This window comes from Nesoenas mayeri, assembly GCF_963082525.1.
Source record: "Nesoenas mayeri genome assembly, chromosome: 5".
Lineage (NCBI taxonomy): Eukaryota > Metazoa > Chordata > Aves > Columbiformes > Columbidae > Nesoenas > Nesoenas mayeri.
In genome coordinates, this window is record NC_137548.1 from 34019568 (window position 1) to 34039588 (window position 20021).

At 37.3% G+C, this 20021-nt stretch overlaps 1 protein-coding gene across 1 annotated transcript in view; it reads left to right on the forward strand.

Moving 5' to 3' along the window:
* The window catches only part of SPRED1 (sprouty related EVH1 domain containing 1), a gene marked incomplete at both ends in the record, with an annotated part of 59105 nt that overhangs the window by 19154 nt on the left and 19930 nt on the right, over positions 1-20021 (forward strand). The window contains 1 exon segment of the mRNA XM_080345500.1: positions 16269-16443. Within this exon segment, the coding sequence (XP_080201626.1) occupies positions 16269-16443 (175 nt within the window).

Here is a 20021-nt window from a genome sequence, read left to right on the forward strand (position 1 = left end):
GGGGTAGGGATTCAGAGTGGGTTTAGTGAGTAGGTTTAGTTATCCCACAAAATAAAAAAAAAAATACTGCAAACCTACAGATGCTGCACCACTGTTAGAATTCTACGTGTATGACTATTTAGACATCTCCTATTAATAAAACCTTGCAATTAATAAGGAGCTTGTAGCATTTATGTGCTATGCATAGTGTACCGTACACCTGTCGCATAACCATTCAAGGGAGCATTGCCCTTTAATTTGTCTCATGGAGATGCATCATCTGTCTGTGTCAGAATGCTTGCATGAGTGTAATCTGGAAGCCGCTTTTTCTTCTGAGTGCCAGTGTACTGAAACCCAGTATTTAAAGCTTGAAATTCATGGATTTTGTATTTCCTTGCATTCTCAACAAATACTGAATAACCTTCTGTAAATAATGATCCTTATTAAAGGATGAATAGCTGCAAAACTTGAAGAGTTTTCATGTTTGGGTTTTTTTTTTTTTTTCCTCTTCTTCCTCTTTTGAAGAGGGGAGATTTGTATTTCCTTTCCTTTTATGTGCTTGGCATAATAATGCAGAAGCATAGACTAAAAAAAAAAAAAAAAAAAAAAAAAAGAAAAAGTGGTAACAAGCAACAGTGGTTCACAATGCCAGTAGTACTGCTGTTTGGAAAATACACTGTACCGCTAAATTTACTAGTCTCAATTAAATTTTAAAGAGTGTCCATTACAAGCAGTTAGTTAGTGATACAGTCACTTCATTTAATTTTTTTTGTTATTCCTTAAAATGAATAAATATTTTGTAGACGCAAAGATCAGCTGTAAAATTAGTTTGTGTGGTTTTTTTCCTAGATTGTTCTTAAAGGCTACTTTTCTATTTTAAAACTTTTTTGGGGGGCGTGACATTTCCTTGAATGGTGGTGATGTATCAATGAAGATGAGCTGATGAATCACTTCAGACCAATCACACTTGTTTGGTATATGTTAAACTTCTTTCAAATACAGGTTGCTATAACTCCTTTCCAATAAAAAGATCCAGACTGAGTACCTTCAACTCTTGCTGAGTCTTATTAAAGTTTACATTCAGACTTCTAAAATCATACAGTCAGACTACAATATTTAGTGTTACTTTATTGTAAAATTGTTGTTTCATGAGTGTAAAAGTTTGACCAGAAAGGCTGTATCTGTGTTATAATCTGCAGCAAGATAGTGCTCAATTCCTCTATTGCCCTGTTGAAAATACTAGGATTTACCTGGATTAATGATATCAAAATTAAAAGCTATGTGCAGTTTACATGTGCTTCTCATTGATTCTTACAATTGAAAATACATCACAATATATTTTTTGAAAATTGAGGATTTTATCACGTTGTGGGATAAACCTTTTGCAGTTCAGAATATCCATTTTCTGTTCTACCAGAGTTAATCCCCTTGCATCCTCTGGAATCACCAGGGGAATCACCCTTTGTGTATTCAGTTACTACGTAAAGGAAATTCAGTTTGTTTTGTTAGTGTATAAACTGGGCTTTACTAAATACAGAGGGCCAAAACCTCGTGAAGTAACAATTTAGAGAAAGAAAATGTACATTTCTTGGGAGGAAGAAAACTATTTAGAACTTCATTAAATGTTTGGTGTTCATCATTCCATGTGCATGAAGAAGAAAAAAAAATAAAAAAGAAAAATGAAGACTTAAGTTGCATTGATACTGCAGAAAGAGGTCAAATGTGCCGGACTTTGTGACTTAAATCCTGGGTACTCATATTGCTAGTTGTAGCTTCATCTCAAACCATGTATATAACGTAGAGAAGCAACTGGGCTGTAATGTGCCTGACCCCTCCTTCTCCTGGTCTTTACAGGATTATGTGAATGAGAGTTTGGCAGCAGTTGCTGATGGTCAAGCAAAGAGACACACACATGTTCAGACACCACCTTGCAGCTTGCATTGAAGTGTAACAGCTACAGACCCACTTTGCGCAGTTATGAGATAGCCTTGTGACTAACATCAGACATGTACTGATTAAGGTTGGATAATTGTTCTGGATTGAGGTTAACCTTTCTTCCAGATTACTCTGGATTCACATCAGTTTCCTAGTGTTGATCACTGCAAAGTTGCAGAAGCAGTGAAGAAAGTGTGTGGCAGGAATAAATGACCAGGGAAAGAGAAGGATGGAGAATGCTTCTGGCAACAGTGCCGAATCAGGGTACTTTAAATTGCTTATAACTACAATGGTAGTGCAGGTATGAAAGTTGCCATGGACTTGTTAGTAGAAGACAGTGTGGAACAATCAGTAATTTTGTATTCTCCCACCAGTCTCCATTAAAGTACCTCTTGAAATCTGGCTGCAGAAAGTGGTTACAGGAAAGAGAGGAAGAAATCTGATTGCTGCCCATCTTCATCTGTGTCTGCTTACTCAATATGGAAGTGCTTCTTAGAACCTTTCCACTCCTTCATGATCCCTAGCAGTTTTCCACCTCTGTTACTTAAAACTATTAATACAATATAGATTGTAATATAATAGCTTGTATCTGCTGGAAATTACTTAATCCTTATACAGTTAAAAATGAAAAAAATCAGTATTTCATTGTGTTTTTTTTTTTTTTAATTGAAACTAATCTAACCAAGTTTTTACTTGTTTAGATTTAGCTACAAGATTTTATACCTCCCTTTTAATGCATTAAAAAAAAATCAGTGTATTATAGAAAGCCATAGCATAAGACTTGCATGTTGAACGCTGATATGCTTTGTGATTATGCTTCTCTCATATGGTTAAAGCCAAATATGTTGTGCTGCATGCAGTTTTTCCCCATGTGTCTGCCTCTTGTTTGGGAAAAGGAGATGCTGTTTCCTCTTCCCTCCTCCCCTCCATTTTTTTCTTTCCTTTGTTGTTGTTGGTTTTGTTTGGTTTTGTTTGTGTTTGTTGTTGTTATTGTTTGTTCATTTGTTTGGTTTTTTGTTGTTATTTAATGTTACTTACTTGGTAGGGAAAAATTTGCAAGCAGTATTCTTCCCCACCCTGATCTTTTCCTGTCACTGACTTTTGAAACATCTATTACTTCATTTTTGTTACTTGAGTTCTAGCATTTTTAGCTCCCCTGTCTTCCCCTTAAATAACTCTTGGGCAATCTTTTCCTTTTTGTGTTTCCTAAAGAAACAACTGTGTCAGCCTTTTTTCTTCAAACATCAGCTTTTTATGTGGAATAATCAATATCAGTTTTTTACTCAGTCTTTTGTGAAAATGCCTTAAATAGATGATTGTGTTGAGTACCAGTCACACAACACATCCTGGTAAACATATGGGTGAAGAAAACAAGGATGAGCTACATTAATCATCAGGTAGTTAAAATTGCAGAATGACGGTTCTAGAATCCTTTGACTCAAATCAAGAGAGAAGTGATTGTTTTTCTTTTAGTCAATAAGTTTTTAAAAATAATAATGTCTTTAATAACGCTGGGAAGAATGGATAAAAATTACAGGCAAATGAATTCTTTCTAGGAATTACAGCATGACTATGGAATATTCTTTTTCTTTCCCTTCAAACACAACTGTTTGGTGTTAGAGCAACCAAATTCAGGACTCAGAGCCCTCAAAAGCATAATATACCTGCTGTTGTAAAGCTCATACATGATGAATATGTTCCCAATGTTGGGTTGTGAACAAAGTCTACAGAATTCTGTTAGGTGAACTTTTGCAGTATAGCCAGTACTTCAGGCTTAAATTCCTAAATAGTGAAAATTTCAGCTCAAAAATTAAGGGATTTTTTGTTAGCATCACTAAAGAAGTTACTTGTTACATGTTCTCGGTCTTTTGACCTTGCTTTTCAGGATGCATAATAAGATGCTGATTGTTTTTCTTTAGCTAGTAAAGCTAAATGACATCTTGTGGTTTATTTGGATTATTTAGACAGTGTCATTGCAGATAAAAGTGCTCAAAATTCATTGTTATTTATCATAACAGAAAATTATATGTAATTCTTACTGTTTCAATAGTAGAACCTGCACTTGGGATGTGAATAGAGAAGGTTCTTCTGTTGCTGAATTCAGGAGCAAAAGTGCGTAACTACACATGTGGGTACAAATTAAATGGCCCAGTTTCCTGTTTCTTGAATGTTATCTTCACCATCTATACCTATTTGTCCCTTCTACCAGTTTAATTTCTCCTTATATTTTTGAATATATAATCTCATCTTCTGGCTCTCTTAAGATATTTAATTTTCTGTCTGTATTTCGTCAATTATGCAGTCAGGATTCATTTTCCTTGCTGTTAAATAAAGGAACACAAATATTTGTGCAATGGCTTAATGTATATCTCATTGACTTACTAAGATCTTTCAACTTTGTACTTTATACTGTATTTTATAAACTATTTTATTGTACTATATTTTGTGTAATTGAAGTGGCAAATAGCCACTTCAAACATTTTTAGGGTGGATAACAATCTGTTTTGTGTAGTAAAACTGTGCAGCATAGATATCAGAACTGCACCAAAAAAAAAATAAAATCTGCCTAGTTGCTTTTACATGACATTTTTGTCTCATAGATTGACTGGAGCAGCAAGAGCTTTCTTTCCTTGCTTGGATTCTACTGTCTAAAAACTGTTTTGAGCTTGCATTGTGTCATGTTGCACTTGCTTTCGTGATACTCTAATCATGTATTTTGTGCAGTTCGACTTGGCTGTCTCCAGCACCCTTTTCAGAACTTCCTTCTTACAGTGAAGTCTCACCCCAGACCCATAACTTCTAATGGTATTAATGGTTTTGAAAAGTCCAAAGAGGAAGCAACGAGATGTAATCATAACACTAAATCATCACATGATCTCAGCATTGTAACCATTTGCTTAGGACTTTTTTGTTGCCAAAGCAAGGAAATTGTAGCTGGTAGATCCTTTTTCAGTTACTGAGTAGACTGAAAGATTTAGTGATTGTTGCAGGAGTTCTCATGACCAACTATCATTTATTAATTGCGAATGTATTCTTATTTTGGTTTGCTACATATTTTGGGAGGGCGGGAAACTTTGTATCCTTTTTTTTCAGTGTGGTACAACTTAATCAGTCTTCCTTTTGAACTGAGAGGCCTTTTAGTGTGCTACGTTGTTTTATGTTATGTTCATGCATGACAAATGTATTCATTACATACAGCTTTTCATAGAAACTTGTGAAAAGTATTACTTTAGCAGTAGTTGAAGCAGGCAATGTAATTACACAAGGCTTACACTTTTTTGATGCACTATTAACACTGCTGTGTCTTCTGACCTTATTTCTATGCCTGAGACTGCTGACTACGATGCTAATTGTTACTGAGATTATCAAACACGGATCATACTTTTTACAAGGGCATGTAGTGATAGGACAAGGGCTAATGTCTTTAGACTGAAATAGAGTAGATTTAGTTTAGACATAAGGAAGAAATTCTTCACCGTGAGGGTGGTGAGACACTGGAACAGGCTGCCCAGAGAGGCTGTGGATGCCCCATTCCTGGAAGTGTTCGAGGCCAGGCTGGATGGGGGCTTTGAGCAACCTGGTCCTAGTGGAAGGTGTCCCTGCCCATGGCAGGGGGGTTGGACTAGAAGATCTGTAAGGTTCCTTCCAACCCAAACCATTCTATGATTCTATACAGTTGTATATTGGCTATGCAGGTCACATTGTTCATGCTGACATATTGCAGATATGAAGGGCATACCATTGAAATATTTTGCATAATCTTGTTAATCCTCTGTTTCTTCTCCTTTGATGGATTATTGTAATAAAAGTACTTGAATCTGTCTTTCACTTGTCTGTCTCAGGTTATTTCCTCTATGCCAAATATACATGATTTGTTAAACTATAGAAAGACTGATTCAAACCACGAAGTGTCATGCTGCCTAGCAAGGGAATGGTAGCTTCATTTTGGTCACTGAACCTTTAAAACAGACCTGTGAATCCACAAGCTATCTTAAGATTTTTTCAGATTTTATTTTTTACTGTGATTTTGGTGCTATTTGTTAAGCATTTTCCACTTTGGCATGTAGTCTTTCTGTTTTGTTGGTGTGGACGTTTATGATCTGTACATTTTTGTGTGTTTGAAACACCCTTTTGCATGCGTGGTGTTTTCATATTCTGTTGAAAAGAGCAATTTAGCATTAGAGATTTTACTAGAATATAATTTACTTCACACACAAGATCACTTTCGTATGGGCGGATTAAAATCCTTGAAAAGCCATGCCAGTGTAAATGTTGAGACAAGCTTTAGGTTTACCAGTAGCAACAAATGATACTATAGTTTTAATTCACATAGTTTTAAAACACTGGTTCTTGTACAACATTCAGCAGGACAGTTAAAGGAAGATTATTTTTATAAATGTGGATATAGTTTATTTAACTTTTCTGGTTGCCTACCTAATACCAAGTTTTGCTTGAGGTGAGTAAACTTAGTGGGACTGATGCTTTTTTCTCCCACAGATGTACAGCCGGATTAAGTATGTAGCCACTTACCAGCTAAGCTCTGTGTACTATATATCAACATGCACTTAGATCTTTATTGAATTACGCCGGTTACAGATGGTCCCTGTCTCAAAGAGAATGTAGTCCAGGACAAGCTGAAAGAAATTGAGGCATAGAAAACATAAATGTGTTTTCTGGTGTGTTAGAGAAAGTATAGCAGGGTCTGCTTGGTTTGTCCTTTATTTTTGTTAAATTAAGTTCTTAGGTGTGTTAGGAGGAGAAAAATAGCTTTTTGGACATTTGTGGAGCATTATTCTTAAATGCAAGGAGCAGTGGAATAAAAAGTACACAGGTGCTTGTTTGAAAATAATGTATTTGGTACAGCCTGCCATACCTTCTTAGAGCAGCTAAAATTGTTCATAAGCAATCTTCTTATGGTCTTTTTTCAATATATCAGTTACCTTCATCTTATTTTAGTGTTCAAGAATTTTATTAAAAAATGACTTTTTGATTAATGCATTCACATCTCATGTTAACAGGGTTTCCAGAATCTTGCTGTTCCTAATCTTGATGGCTAGGTGACTAATAGCTTTGACTATAAGGGTGATCTTGTTGCACTCGCATACTTGAGTGAAGCGCAAGGACTTTTTCAGTACATAAGGCTGGAGGAAAATGGCCCTGAGAGAAGAGAGAACTCTGACTTGTTCTATTACCTGTAAAACTTCCCTGAAATTATGCATTATAAGCTGTAGTAAGCAATGCTATTCCAAGGAAAATAAAAGGCATAACCAAACCTTCATTTAAAAAAAAAATATATAGAAAAAAAAAAATGTTCCAGACTGGGTGAATGTTGTCTGATGACATTTACTGGAAGTGTCAAGTTGTCTTAGTTTCAGTGGAATCTGCCTTAGGGTACAAACTTGTGCTTGTCCTAAGTTTGCTGAAGTGCCTGAGAAATTTAAAAGCTTGTCTTCCATAATTTATTTAGATGTTCCTTTGTTTTTGCAAGGTTAGAAAGAAATGATAACTTATCTAAAAAGTAAACTGTCTTGTTTGATTTGTGGGCCTTTTAGTCATTATCTACATGTTTCCATGGTAAGGAAGTCACAATTAATAAATGGCATCAGAACCCAATAGCTTGATTGATACTTTTTAAGAAACAAATTAGAAAAAAGGTACCAATTAGAAAAGGTACCAATAATTCTGTGCTATAAATTAAGAGATTCCTTTAGATCTTCAGAAATTCTGGGGTTAGGAGGAAGAAAAAACTATGAGAACACATAGAGAGAGGAGAAGCCAGGCAGAGTTGAAGAGTGGTTATTTCTGGAGTTCATGGCTGTCAGCTTGAGAAAATGAGGCAAATTTAAGGTTTTCTGGAGGAAGCCGATTAAACTTTGGGGGTCATGAGTAGCAGGATATCTGACCACTCAAATTCTCTTACCCCATCTGCCTAAAATTGGATGGAATTTAATCCAGGAGTCCATGACACCAGCTATCCTCTGTTTTTAAGCAGTTATCTGTGGAAGTCATCAAAAGCATCTTCCATATCTGGCTCATCTCACCAACTCTTAGGAAAGGAAACTACACGCTATATACTGTTCTTTTAGTTTTGTTATACATTTCCAAAACCTGTGGACCCATCCTTGAATGTTACTTGGGTTCTTTTAAACTTCTGTGGGGAAGGATAGAAAGAAAGATAAACTTGTTTGGGTTTATTTGCTTGTGTATTTGATATCAGATGCAATTTTTTAAGTAGTATGCCCTGACCAGATGGTGTTACAGAATACAGACTATTATGAAAACTTAGGCCTCCAAAAGGCAGTTTCGTTAAAAGAGGTGGAACCCAAGTATGTGTCATGATGTCCTTTAATCTGCTAAAGATTACTTCATGTAACCAATCCTCATGGATGACATACAGAAGTAATAGAAACTAGCTACAATTATTAAACAAGAGGAGGTGCTGGGGAGCAGGGCTAAAATATTATTCGTGGAAATGTCAAATACCTACTTTGTGTAATTGTCATGGTTTTCAAATCTTTTTAACAGCTTCTCTGTTCTTCATGTGCTCTTTTGCTTTGTAAAAGCTCTTGTGGTAGTAGCCATTCTTACTTGCAGCATCTGTTACTTTACACAGTCACAAATCTTAATTTGTCTGTATTCAAATAGAAATGTGGTTCTAGTACTGCCCTTTTTCCTTCCCCGATGTAGCATCCAAGAGAACACTTCATAACAGCAATATACTGTTTTGACAGTTTCCCATTCCAGACACTTATTCGTTTGTTTCTTGAATTGTAGGTGCACTGTCAAACACCTGGTTTTACAAGCCTCTCCTGCTAAGCAGTAATTGTGTAATCAAGTATTTTTGGCTCTTTCAGGATACCAGTTATCTCATCCTTATGTAATACAGTTTTCCACATGTCTTGAACTCAAAATGGCAGAAGGAAAAAGCTATTTTGCTTGGTATTAGGATGGTGCAAAAGTAATTGTGGTTTTGGACCATGAATTTTAAATTGTTATAACTAGGTTCAAACACATATTTATTAATCAAAATAGGAACCATTACAATCAACACAGTTTTGCCAATAAGAAATAAGTTTGTTTATTCCTGTAGCATAAAAATCTGTGCTTCAGGATTGCATGAACTCTTGGAAAGCATTTTCTACATCTTACTGGTTGTGGATGTGTTTTTTCTGCATGAAGTTGCCAAGGTGCTTGAAGAAGTGAAAGTCAGTTGGCAAGAGGTCAGGTGAATGTGGCAGATGAAGCAAAACTTTGTAGCTCAATTCATTCAACTTTTTCAAGCGTCAGTTTTGTGACCTGTGGTTGGGCGTTATGGAGAAGAATTGAGCCCTTTCTGTTGACCAGTGTTGGCTGCCAGTGTTGCCGTTTTCAGTGCATCTCATAGATTTGCTGGGCAGACTTCTCAAATGTAACAGTTTTGCTGGGATTCAGAAAGCTGCAGTGGATCAGACCGGCAGCAGACCATCAAACAGTGCAAACAGTGACCATGACCTTTTTTTTTGGTGCAAGTTTGGCTTTGAGAAGTGCTTTGAAGGTTCTTCTCAGTCCAGCCACAGAGCTGGTTGTCACAGCTTGTCATATAAAATTCACTTTTCATCACATGTCACAATCTGATTGAGAAATAGTTCATTGCTGTTGTGAAGGATAAGAGAAGGCAACACTTCAAAATGATTTTTTATTTTAAATTTTTTTGGTCAGTTCACAAGGCACCCACTTATTGAGCTTTTTCACCTTTCCAATTTGCTTCAAATGCTGAACAGCTGTAGAGCAGTTGACGTTGAGTTCTTTGGCCACTTCTCATGAATTTGTAAGAGGATCAGCTTGATGATTGCTCTCCATTTGTCGTTACCAACTTCCGACTGCTGGCCACTACGCTCCTCATCTTCAAGACTCTCATCTCCTTTGTTAAGCTTCTTGAACCTCCACTGCACTGTACATTCGTCAGCAGTTCCTGGGCCACGTACATTGTTGATGTTGTGAGTTGTCTCTGCTGCTTTACGACCCACTTTGAACGCAAATAAGAAAATCACTTGAATTTGCTTTTTGTCTTAGATAATTTCCATAGTCTAAAATAAATATAAAATAAAATAAACAGCAAGCAGTAAGCCAGTAGCAAAAAAAAAAAAAAGAAAAAACCAAACCAAAAACAAAACAAAAAAAAAAAGAAAACAAAACAAAAACCAAAAAACATGAAGTGAGAAAAACACATTCAAATTATATATAACATAAGCACATTTATTTAAGAATGTATTCCAGTATCAAATGGCAAATTTCAACAATGCAAAAACAGCAATTACTTTTGTACCATCCTGGTTAAGGTTTCTGTAAGCAGATTTTTTGTTTGTTCAAGCAAGAATGTCTCATTTAGGCCTTTTGCCAGAGTCCAAAACCCTTCAGTAAAGCAATGTGGATACCCACTATCCTAAATGTAACAGCATTTGTCTATAGTTTCTCCTAGAAATCCATGTCTTTCCTTGCTAAGCTCCTAGGCATAGTAGCTGTGTGTGGTTGCTGTACCTCCCGTCTTTACTGTGAAGAATACCTTTTGCCTTCTATCAGCATAATGTTTTGGTGTATATTCTGATCTGCTGGTATAATTTTGAGAGGAGAAAGGTAACAGTCATGTCAGGCAGAGCCTCACATAGTAGCTGTTATTATGTCAAATATATATATATACACACAGTGGTTTCCCTTTCATAAAAATAGGATATGCTTTCGAATGTTTTCTTGATATAAATTATGTCTTCTTTAGTACTCGTGCTATATTTGCATTTCCTTCTGTTGCAGATAAGACATTAATATTTTGTGCCAGTGGCAGTCATTCTCTAAACCTTAAGTAACACAGGGCTCTGTATCAGCAATGTACCAATATGTTCATGTGATACTGATGATATTAATTATTCTTTTCCAATTTGAGTCAATACTCAACAAACATTGTCTGCAGGTGAAATAGACTTTAGCTCAGTGGTCTGGTGTTACCTTTTGGTACTCTAGGCATCCACGAACTCATGAGCACTTCTCTAGCTGGAAGTCATAAAATCTTCTGCTAAGCTGTTTGGATAATAAGAACCATAAAAAGCCAAGTCTGATTCATGTATGCTCTTTGGGTGAGGCTACAAACAAATAAGTAAATTGTACCAAAAGTTGGAGGGGTTAAAGTACGTGTGTAAAGTGCCAGTCAAAGGTAAAGAGCCTTGATCCATGACCAGTTCACATTCAGAGATCAGCCTGGAGATGTTACTTGTGTGTCATCAAAGATAGTGTAATTTCATAGCAGAGTGTGTCACGATTTTTCAGAATGCCTTTTTTTTCCCTCAGCCTTGTCAGAAGTGTTTAAATAGCAGTTGTGCACAGTGACAACTCCTACTTCAAAGTATCATGAGTTCTCATAAATTAACCCATATTAGTTATATTTATGAAGTTGTGTTTTATTGAAATTGCTGTGCTTTGAAATATTATATTAAAGAAAGAATCACAGAATAATTGAGGTTGGAAGGAACCTTTGGACGTCATCTTGTCTACCCCCTCTGCTCAAGGAGGGCCAGTTAAAGCAAGTTACCCAGGACTATGCCCAGGTGGCTTTTGAATACCTCCAAGGATGGAAGCTCCACAGACTCAATAGGCAACCTGTACCTGTGCTCAGTCACCCTAAAAGTAAGAGTTTCCTCATGTTCAGACAGGATCTCCTGTGGTTCAGTTTGTGCCCACTGCCTCTGGTCATGTCCCTAGGCACCACTGAGAAGAGCCTGGGTCCATCCTCTTTGCACCCTCCAGGTATTTATTTCTATAAATAAAGTTTTATAAATCCCCCTAGGGTCTTCTTCAGGCTAAACGGCCCCAACTCCCTCACCCTTCCCTCATATGACACATGCTCAAGTCATGTAATCATCTTAGTGGCCTTCACTGGACTCCCTCCAGTGGCTCCGTGTCTCTTGTACTGGAGAGCCCAGCACTGGACCCAGCACTCCGGGTGTGCCCTCACCAGTGCTGAGGGGAGGGGTCACCTCTTCCTACCTGCTGGCAACACCCCTCCTAATGCAGCCCAGGACACCACTGGCCTTCTTTGTCTCAAAAGGCACATTGCTGGCTCATGTCCAACTTGGTGTCCACCTGAAACCTGAGGTCCTTTTCTACCAATGTGCTTTCCAGATATGAAAGAACTCATAATACTAATTATCAAGCTAAGAGCATCAGTTTCCTGTATGGAATTTCTAATTCCACTTGAAGGTCTAAGTTTCTTGATGGTGGTGGTAGTAGCTTTATAGTACTAAAAAACAATTTGAAATTGCAGTTCAATTGTCTTAATGAGCTTTTCTGAGATAACTGTTGTTATTATATCCAGACTCCTTTCAGTGACAGGATGAGGGGCAGCAGGCACAGACTGAAGCATAGGAGGCTCCATCTAAACACGAGGAGGAACTTTACTTTGAGGGTGTCAGAGCACTGAACAGGCTGCCCAGAGAGATTGTGGAGTCTCCTTCTCTAGAGACATTCCTGTGCAATTTACTCTAGGTGAACCTGCTTTACCAGGTGTGTTGGACTAGATGATCTCCAGAGGTCCCTTCCAATCCCAACCATTCTGTGATTCTCTGATTTTTCCAGTCCTATATTAAAATAGATATGTGCTAGATGCATTACAAATAAAAGAATGGTAGTGCTTAATATATAATCTAGGATTTGCATACTTTTTAACTGGGTTAAAATAAATATAATGCAACAAGATAACTGCTTCTTTTTTTTTTTTTTTTTTTTTTTCCCCTTCAACATCTCTTCCCCTTTTTCTCTGGGAAAAATACTTTGGCAGGAAATTCTTAACCTTCATTCTCTTTTGGATTGCTAATGGAAGAAAGGACAAATGTAATAATGTTTGGTATCTTTAATTGGCTTGATATTACACATAAGAAATACATCAAATTATCAAAATAATTTATTTTTTTAAAAAAAGCCATAGAGATGACATGACCAGCCACCAGAAGCAGGACTGTTCATTAGTTGCTGAGCTGAAGATCCCAGGCTGTCAAAATCAGTGGAGAGTGCTGCTTTAACAGCAGCTTGGTCATTCAGTTCGTAAGTCAGTTTGGGCCCAAGAGCATTACGATACAAACACAGAGCTTGTGGAGGGAGGAGAGCCTTTAAAACCTTTAGTCAGATTTTAATTCTTCATACTCTTAAAGTTGATGGCAGGCAAGGACTGTAAGTCTTACATTTTTCCTGTCCACTTACGGTTTGAGTGCTACCTCCCCCCCTTTTTTTTCCCCTGCTTCATCACAATTTATAACTCGCTGTAATGACATAAGAGCACTGTACTATCATCTCTTTACTTGAGGTACTTGGCTGTTGCATAGTTGTTAGGAATTGATCCTGGATTCTGGTGTGGTTGTCCCCAGTCTTCACTGGTGCTCAGGACTATCTCTTGGCAAGCAGCAAGCTCCTATGGACAGGGTCCCATTTGGCTTTTCCTGTAAATCTTGTCCTGCCTCAGGAGTTTCCAGTGGCCACAACCAGCATCAGGGGATCTTGGGGAAGGCTGGATGTGATACAGGAGGCTTGGGCCTGCTGTTGCAATGCTGCCCTTCATGCTACATTTTACATGCTTGTAATAGCTCTAGGAAAAGGTTTCATAAGAGCAATGCTCAACTGATTGCCCAGTTTGTTTGGTTTTCTCTTCTTATTCCTCACAGAGCTGTAAACATGCAAGAGTAGGTGAAAACGTCAGGCTGGAGGGATGCTGGTGGAAAACAGTGGAGCCTTGTCTGCCGTTTTTCCCGCAGCTGAGCTACAGTGGTAGTTTAGCAATTTGTTCCGAAATTCACAAAAGTAGATGGGACTATAACGCTTAGAGATACAAGATGTCTGGGTGGTTTCGGTAGCACCAGCAGTCTGACAGGCAGATGCTGGTTTGTTTGCAGAGGATTCTGGAAATGGAAATCACTTTAAGTCCTGCTGCTGGTTTGTGGCTAATTGCAAAGCAGCTTGTATTGTTACTTAAAATAGCTGTCTAACCAGTTGTGAGTTCCTTTAAAATAGAAAAAATAATATTAAAAAATAACGAACAACAAAACCACAAAATTAAGCAATCTCTGTATAGTTTTGGCATTGTTGCAAGGACAGTAATTAATTTTTCTAGTTTAGAAAAGTGGTTTTGTTTCAATTTAAGAGGTTATTCATTAAATATTACCTGTTGGGGAATTTTAGTTTAGTTCTTGCACTAATGCCATGGTTTTGACAGTAGTTCCTATAATATTTGAAAGGGTAAATGTTGTTTAAGAGAGTTTAAAGAACAGAAAATACAGAAGCAAAACGCAAGATTGTTAACTAGACCAGACTAGTCATCTCCCTATAGGGAAGCAGGGGGTAGAGCCCGACACTGACAGTAAACTTCTGGCAAATGGAAGCAGCTAAGTGATGGAAGTACGATATGTATCATTCATCTTTGTTTCTCCTTCGCAATTCTTGAAAGGAAAATGGATGCAGGGTGTAAACTTTCATTTTCAGGGGGAAAAAAAAAATATCTGGTGTAGTTCAGGTTTTCTCATGTATCCTAAGTGAAGTTCTGTGATATCCCTAATTGATGCTTTACTGAACTCTTGCTGCAGTCTGTTGGTATACAAAAGAAAGCTCTAATATTTAGATTTGCAACCAGATTTATAGAATGAATACCTTTAAAGTTAAATTTGTCATTCACTTGAATGGAGAACAGCAAAGAAAGGTTTAACCAATTAGTGCCATTTTTATTTGCAAGTATTACAATTGATAGATGCATGTAACGAAGGACTGGCTTTTTCTTTATTATATTTGTCTGCTATGTGGGAGTAGTTACTAAAAGATGTTGGTACAGAAATGGTGAGAAACCCTGTCTGAACTGTCATTTTAACTATGATGTTTAGGGGGAGGAGGAGGCTAGATTTTTTGCTTGGGGGCAAACAAAGTCTCTACAAACAAATTCACTTGCCTATAAGCCGAAATTGGATAGTCTTGTTTTATTTCCATTTTGCAAACCAGTATATGTTTAAGCTTTAGGTGCTGCAGGAAAATTCTTTTATTAATAGAGATATATATAAGTGAATCATACGTGTGAATCATGTGTGTGTGAGAGAATGTAATATATTAATTACGCAAAAAAAACCTACCTTCACTTATTTTGGGACATTTAAGGAGAAAAAAAATAAAACAGTGATCATTTTTAAACACAACAGTTGGCGAATGGTTATATCACAAATAATTTTGTACAGAAGGAACAACTTTATTCTCATCTAATAGTTCCTGTTCAGTTCTTTAATTTGACATCAGTAATGCTAACTGACATAAGTACTTAAACTCTAAATCAGAAATACGTAGAAAAAGATATCACAAAGCATATTTCTTTTAAGGTGTTGGAATGCTCATTCATGGACTATTACAGTCATGCAATGAACCACACTTTGAATGTAAGATCTTAAAACATCCTAGGTAAGGCATGGGCTTTTCCAGCTGATGTAGCAGCAAATTCATAACCAAAACTGAAACGTGCCATTTAATTTAAGAGAAATAAATAAAAGCAGAGAGCGAGATAAGATCACTGAAAACTTGTTTCTCAGACTCTGAAAAGGGAGTTAGGCTTTTAAGTAATGAGGTGATACACATTTGTTTATTTTATAAAAATGCTAAATGATGGAAAAAGCTGATAAAATGTAAAATGTAAGTAATTTTCCACATACTGCAAACACAGGAGAGAACCAGCTAGTGGACACTACAAATGTTAGGTTTTAAGTAGCTGTAACTGGTCATGTTGTTGAGCCCCACAGCAAGTGTCCTGAGCAAGCCTTGTCAAGGACGGGCTCTGTGCATGGGGAGGAGGGAGAGAGGGAGGGACAAAGGAAGCAGGTTTCTGGCTAGAAGCCTGTTCTTGTTTAGATTTCAGTGGCAGAAGGCCTGACCTCTTTCTGCTTCCTTGTTCTCTTTTCTGTGCAATTTCATGGTGGCTGACTGGCTTCATGATTAGTCTAAAATAAATCAGAGAGTGATTCTTACTGTCTTCCCACCCTGGCCCTCTCTAGCTAGATCAGTGACTGTAAAGTATTTAGAAGAATATCATTTTTGACTCTGAGGAACTATATTGTCTGATTGAGTTTCTGTACAAGGAATTGCATGTAAGCTCCAAAAAGTCCTAATGAAGGCATAAAAGTACAGAGGAACATTTTTTTTTAGAGGGTTCTCTTAGACTGGATTCTTCTAGGTGGCTGTTATGGAAGGACTGAACCTCCACAATGTTGATTATTGTGATCTTGGTTGTGGGTTTGTTATTTTGGTTTTTAACTAGGCTTAGCTGGTTTGCATTTATGGAAAACTAATTTCTTCTTTTGCATCTCTTCCAGTAATAGTTATGCACGAGTGCGAGCTGTGGTGATGACCCGGGATGACTCAAGTGGTGGATGGTTACCACTTGGAGGGGGTGGACTAAGCTGTGTCACAGTCTTCAAAGTCATTCCCCAGGAAGAGAATAGCTGTGCTGATTTTCTTATCCATGGAGAACGACTCAGGGATAAAACGGTAACAATTTACATCCGTTTAGTGTTCCTATTAAAACTACATAGGACCTAAGAATAGAAGTTTGCTTTTTGTTGCATGTAGACTAAAAAGTAAATTTATAGCCTCAGTCTAATGCTGTTGCCAAGCTTTTATCCATATCAATGATTTCATGCCTAAAAAGCCAATTATTTGTTTTAGATGTAATACCTTGCATTTCTAGAATTAAGCATGTTGATCTTTTAGAAACTTTAAAACATTTTTTTTTTCATTGCAGATTTCCATTCATTTGGGGAAATGTTTTGCCATTCAGGTTTTTTTTCCCAATGGAAGGTTAAAGTTAAATCTTCTTGTTAACCTGCTTATACGCCAATGATACTGTGTTTAATAGGAGTGGTGGAAAATGAAAACTTGTCAAAAACACAAAACCTAAAGAAATTCCTTGGTAATGTTTCAGTTAGTTGTAGAATTTGGCTATGACAAAGAGTAGCTATTTTACCTGGGAACAACTTTTGTATTGGAAGAAAGCATGAAGCTGAGAGGTCTAAGAACTGATCTGGTTTAATGAACGCATAGACAGTATTGATTTCTTAGCAACATTAAATAAAATATGAGTAATAAATTTGTCTTAAATAGCATCACAAAAGCCAGCCTCACAAAAGGAAAACTGGTGTAGAGTCTCAGCCATTTCTACATGCAGATCTATGGAAGACAAAATTTGTTTACTAAGGCTTCCTTGGTTACTCCAATGCCAAATAGTTTTTTGGAGGGGGGCCGTGTCTTGCTGTGGAAAAAAAGAGAAGCAGAGAAAGCACAAAACCTCCATCTTAATGACTTTATCAAGAACTTACTCTTTTCTGCCAATAATTTATGACTCCCGTGTAAGCTTAAAAGGTAGAATTACTTCTTATACTGTACTGCTGATTCTTTCTCAACCATACCCATTTCTCCCTTGAGGCAGGACTGCGGAGTTTTGTGCCTTGACTGTGGCTGCTGTAGGAAGAGAGCATATAAATAGACATTGTGCTGACTCAGTTGTTTGAGCGAGGCGTAGTGCTATTAGCAGAGTACCCTGTGTTCCCGCACAGCTATGTGCACCTGCAGTTCCTTCCTCACTTTGCAGTAGTTCCCTTGAGAAGTTTTTTTAGACTTATTTGAGGCTGGGTTTGAGGAGCTTAATTGCATTTAGAGATACTTGACAATTTTCTCTTCATTCTTAGTTCTTTCAACATTCACAGCTTGCCTTCAGAATCTGTGGGTAATAAAATGCTCAAAACTGAAGACTGGTTTAATGTTTCTCCTGCATGCATATGAAAACGTCACAGCCATCAGCATCCTGATCTGTTTGTGCTCTCTCCCCTGCTTCCTCTGGGCAAGCCTTGTTTAGTTTCCACTTCTGGTAGAAGGCTTAAATGTCTCTGCTCCTCTTCCTGTCCAGAATCAAGCTCATGTTAGTATGTTTTCCAAACTCTTATTGTCCTGAAAGTTTTGTTTGTTTTGGCATGGTGATTGTGTTGTTGTTTTGTTTTTTGTTTGTCATTGTAGTTGTTTATCTGTTTGTGGATGTGTCCTGTGTCCATCTGTCCCCCCACTGCTGCCCCTAAACGTGACCAACTAGTCTATCAGGGCAGATTTTGATCCTACGTCATAAAACTGAAGTTGCTGTTGGAAGTCAGCCCCTCAAAAACACAGGATAAAATATGAAAGAAATGTGGCTAGGAAGAACATCTATCCAGTGTATATTGAATAAATCTCAGGGAACTAACAAATACAGATTTAGGCTGTGGGGAAAAATGCTGTAGATCCAGTGATGCTTTGGTGATGGAATAAAAGGAAGCTAGCTATGTATGTATTTCCTCACAGAAATAACATGCTTGTAAGCAACAGGTAGTGTGTAATGAATTAATACCAAAGATGCACAGTATGCAGCTAGACAGACCCCCGTTGGCATAAAAGAAACAGGATCCTACACCCAGGTACGTGAGGATATCATTAGGTCACGACACTTTTTTGGAGGACCGTAGCAGGGACTGGAAGAGAAATTCTGTTGGACAAGGATCCAGTCACTGATTCTGAAACTGTTCTAATACTTACGCTTTCAGTATAGTTAATGGTTGTACATTTGTTCTTAGGATATTCCTGTGGATTAACTGTTCAAGCACAATTTTTAACTTTGTCTTAACAAAGACAAACAATTGGGTTTTAGTCCTAGTAGAATTGGCAGGTGACTATTATATTTCATAATACAAAGAAAAGAACAATAAAAACAATACCAAGAAATTGAAATGTAATTGTCTGTTTCAACTGAAAGAGTGGAGAAGGCTGTGTTTTCAGAGGCAACTCTGAAAAGGACTGTTGAAGGTTACTGCAGTGGCATAAAATGCTATCTTTTATTTTTTCTTTAAAAACAAAGTAAAAGTGGAAGTTGTTACGGGTTCATTGTGTTTGTTATTGAGTAGGGACCAAATATTTTGACTGCCTTCTGATTCTGAGTAAGAGTTATAATGAATCTGCTGTTCTGTGCTCCAGCATCGTTCCGCTCTCATTTTAGAATGGCTTTGGTGTGTAAATCTGTATACCTGAGTGATTTTTTAAGTTAGTCGTATGCCATTTAGTTGGTTGCTGTGGCACTGTATTTGCAAATAAAAAGTAGCAATATTGTTTTTAAAAAGCCTTGTTAACTATCTTGAACATTTCAGTTATTCAGACTTTAAGCACATGTGGCTTTGGGCATGTTTAATCTGTTGTAGTATCTAGAAGTAATTACAGCTCTGTCAGCTGGACCATGATTTCCAGTTTACTTTTTTGCAAGGTACACACAGCCATTTCTGAAAATACTTCTGTGGATCAAAAAAGAAAGTAATCCTTACAAAAGGAGTCTACCCTGCTACCTGCACTATCTTGCATCCCCCTACCCCACCTCAGGCCACGTTACACACTGTTAGAATTCCTTTATAACTAGATTTTGATTTCCTCTGGCCTAGTAAGTCTTTCTTTTATGAACTGTCTCAGCTTCCAGAAAAGGTGCAGTAATTCTCTTATCCTGGAAAATCTGTAGCATGGAAATTAGAGCACTTTTCTGGGATGCAGGGAAGCATGAGTGATGAAGTAGCTCAAGTTAGAGAGCAAAGGGAATTCAGATTTTTGGCTTTCCCCTAAGATACATGGGAATCATAATGCCACTATTACTGTTCAGTCTATGTGTCAGTAGAAAGGTGGAATTTATTCCAGTGCAACTTGAAATCCATAGGTGAGGTGTTTGATGGAGATATCTTCCAGGTGCCTCTTAAATGGTTATACTCAAAAGCAATGAGAAATCTTTGATCTCTTACCTTATTGTTTCTTGTGAACTAGCTTTTGTTGCTGCTTCTCCAAGTACTTCTTCTGTCACGACATTGCAATTCCATTCCAATGTGCCAGAACTGTGTGCATATTTATAGGATAGGCAGGCATTTAATTAGGACTATAGATCTCAATCTAAGTCAGCTGTGTAAATTAAATACCTTGGGACTGAACATCAAAATATTGAAGTTCCTGGTAGGGGGGTTTCTCGTCCTTTCTTTATATACCTGAGAGTTAGGTTGCAATCAGCCCTTTCACAA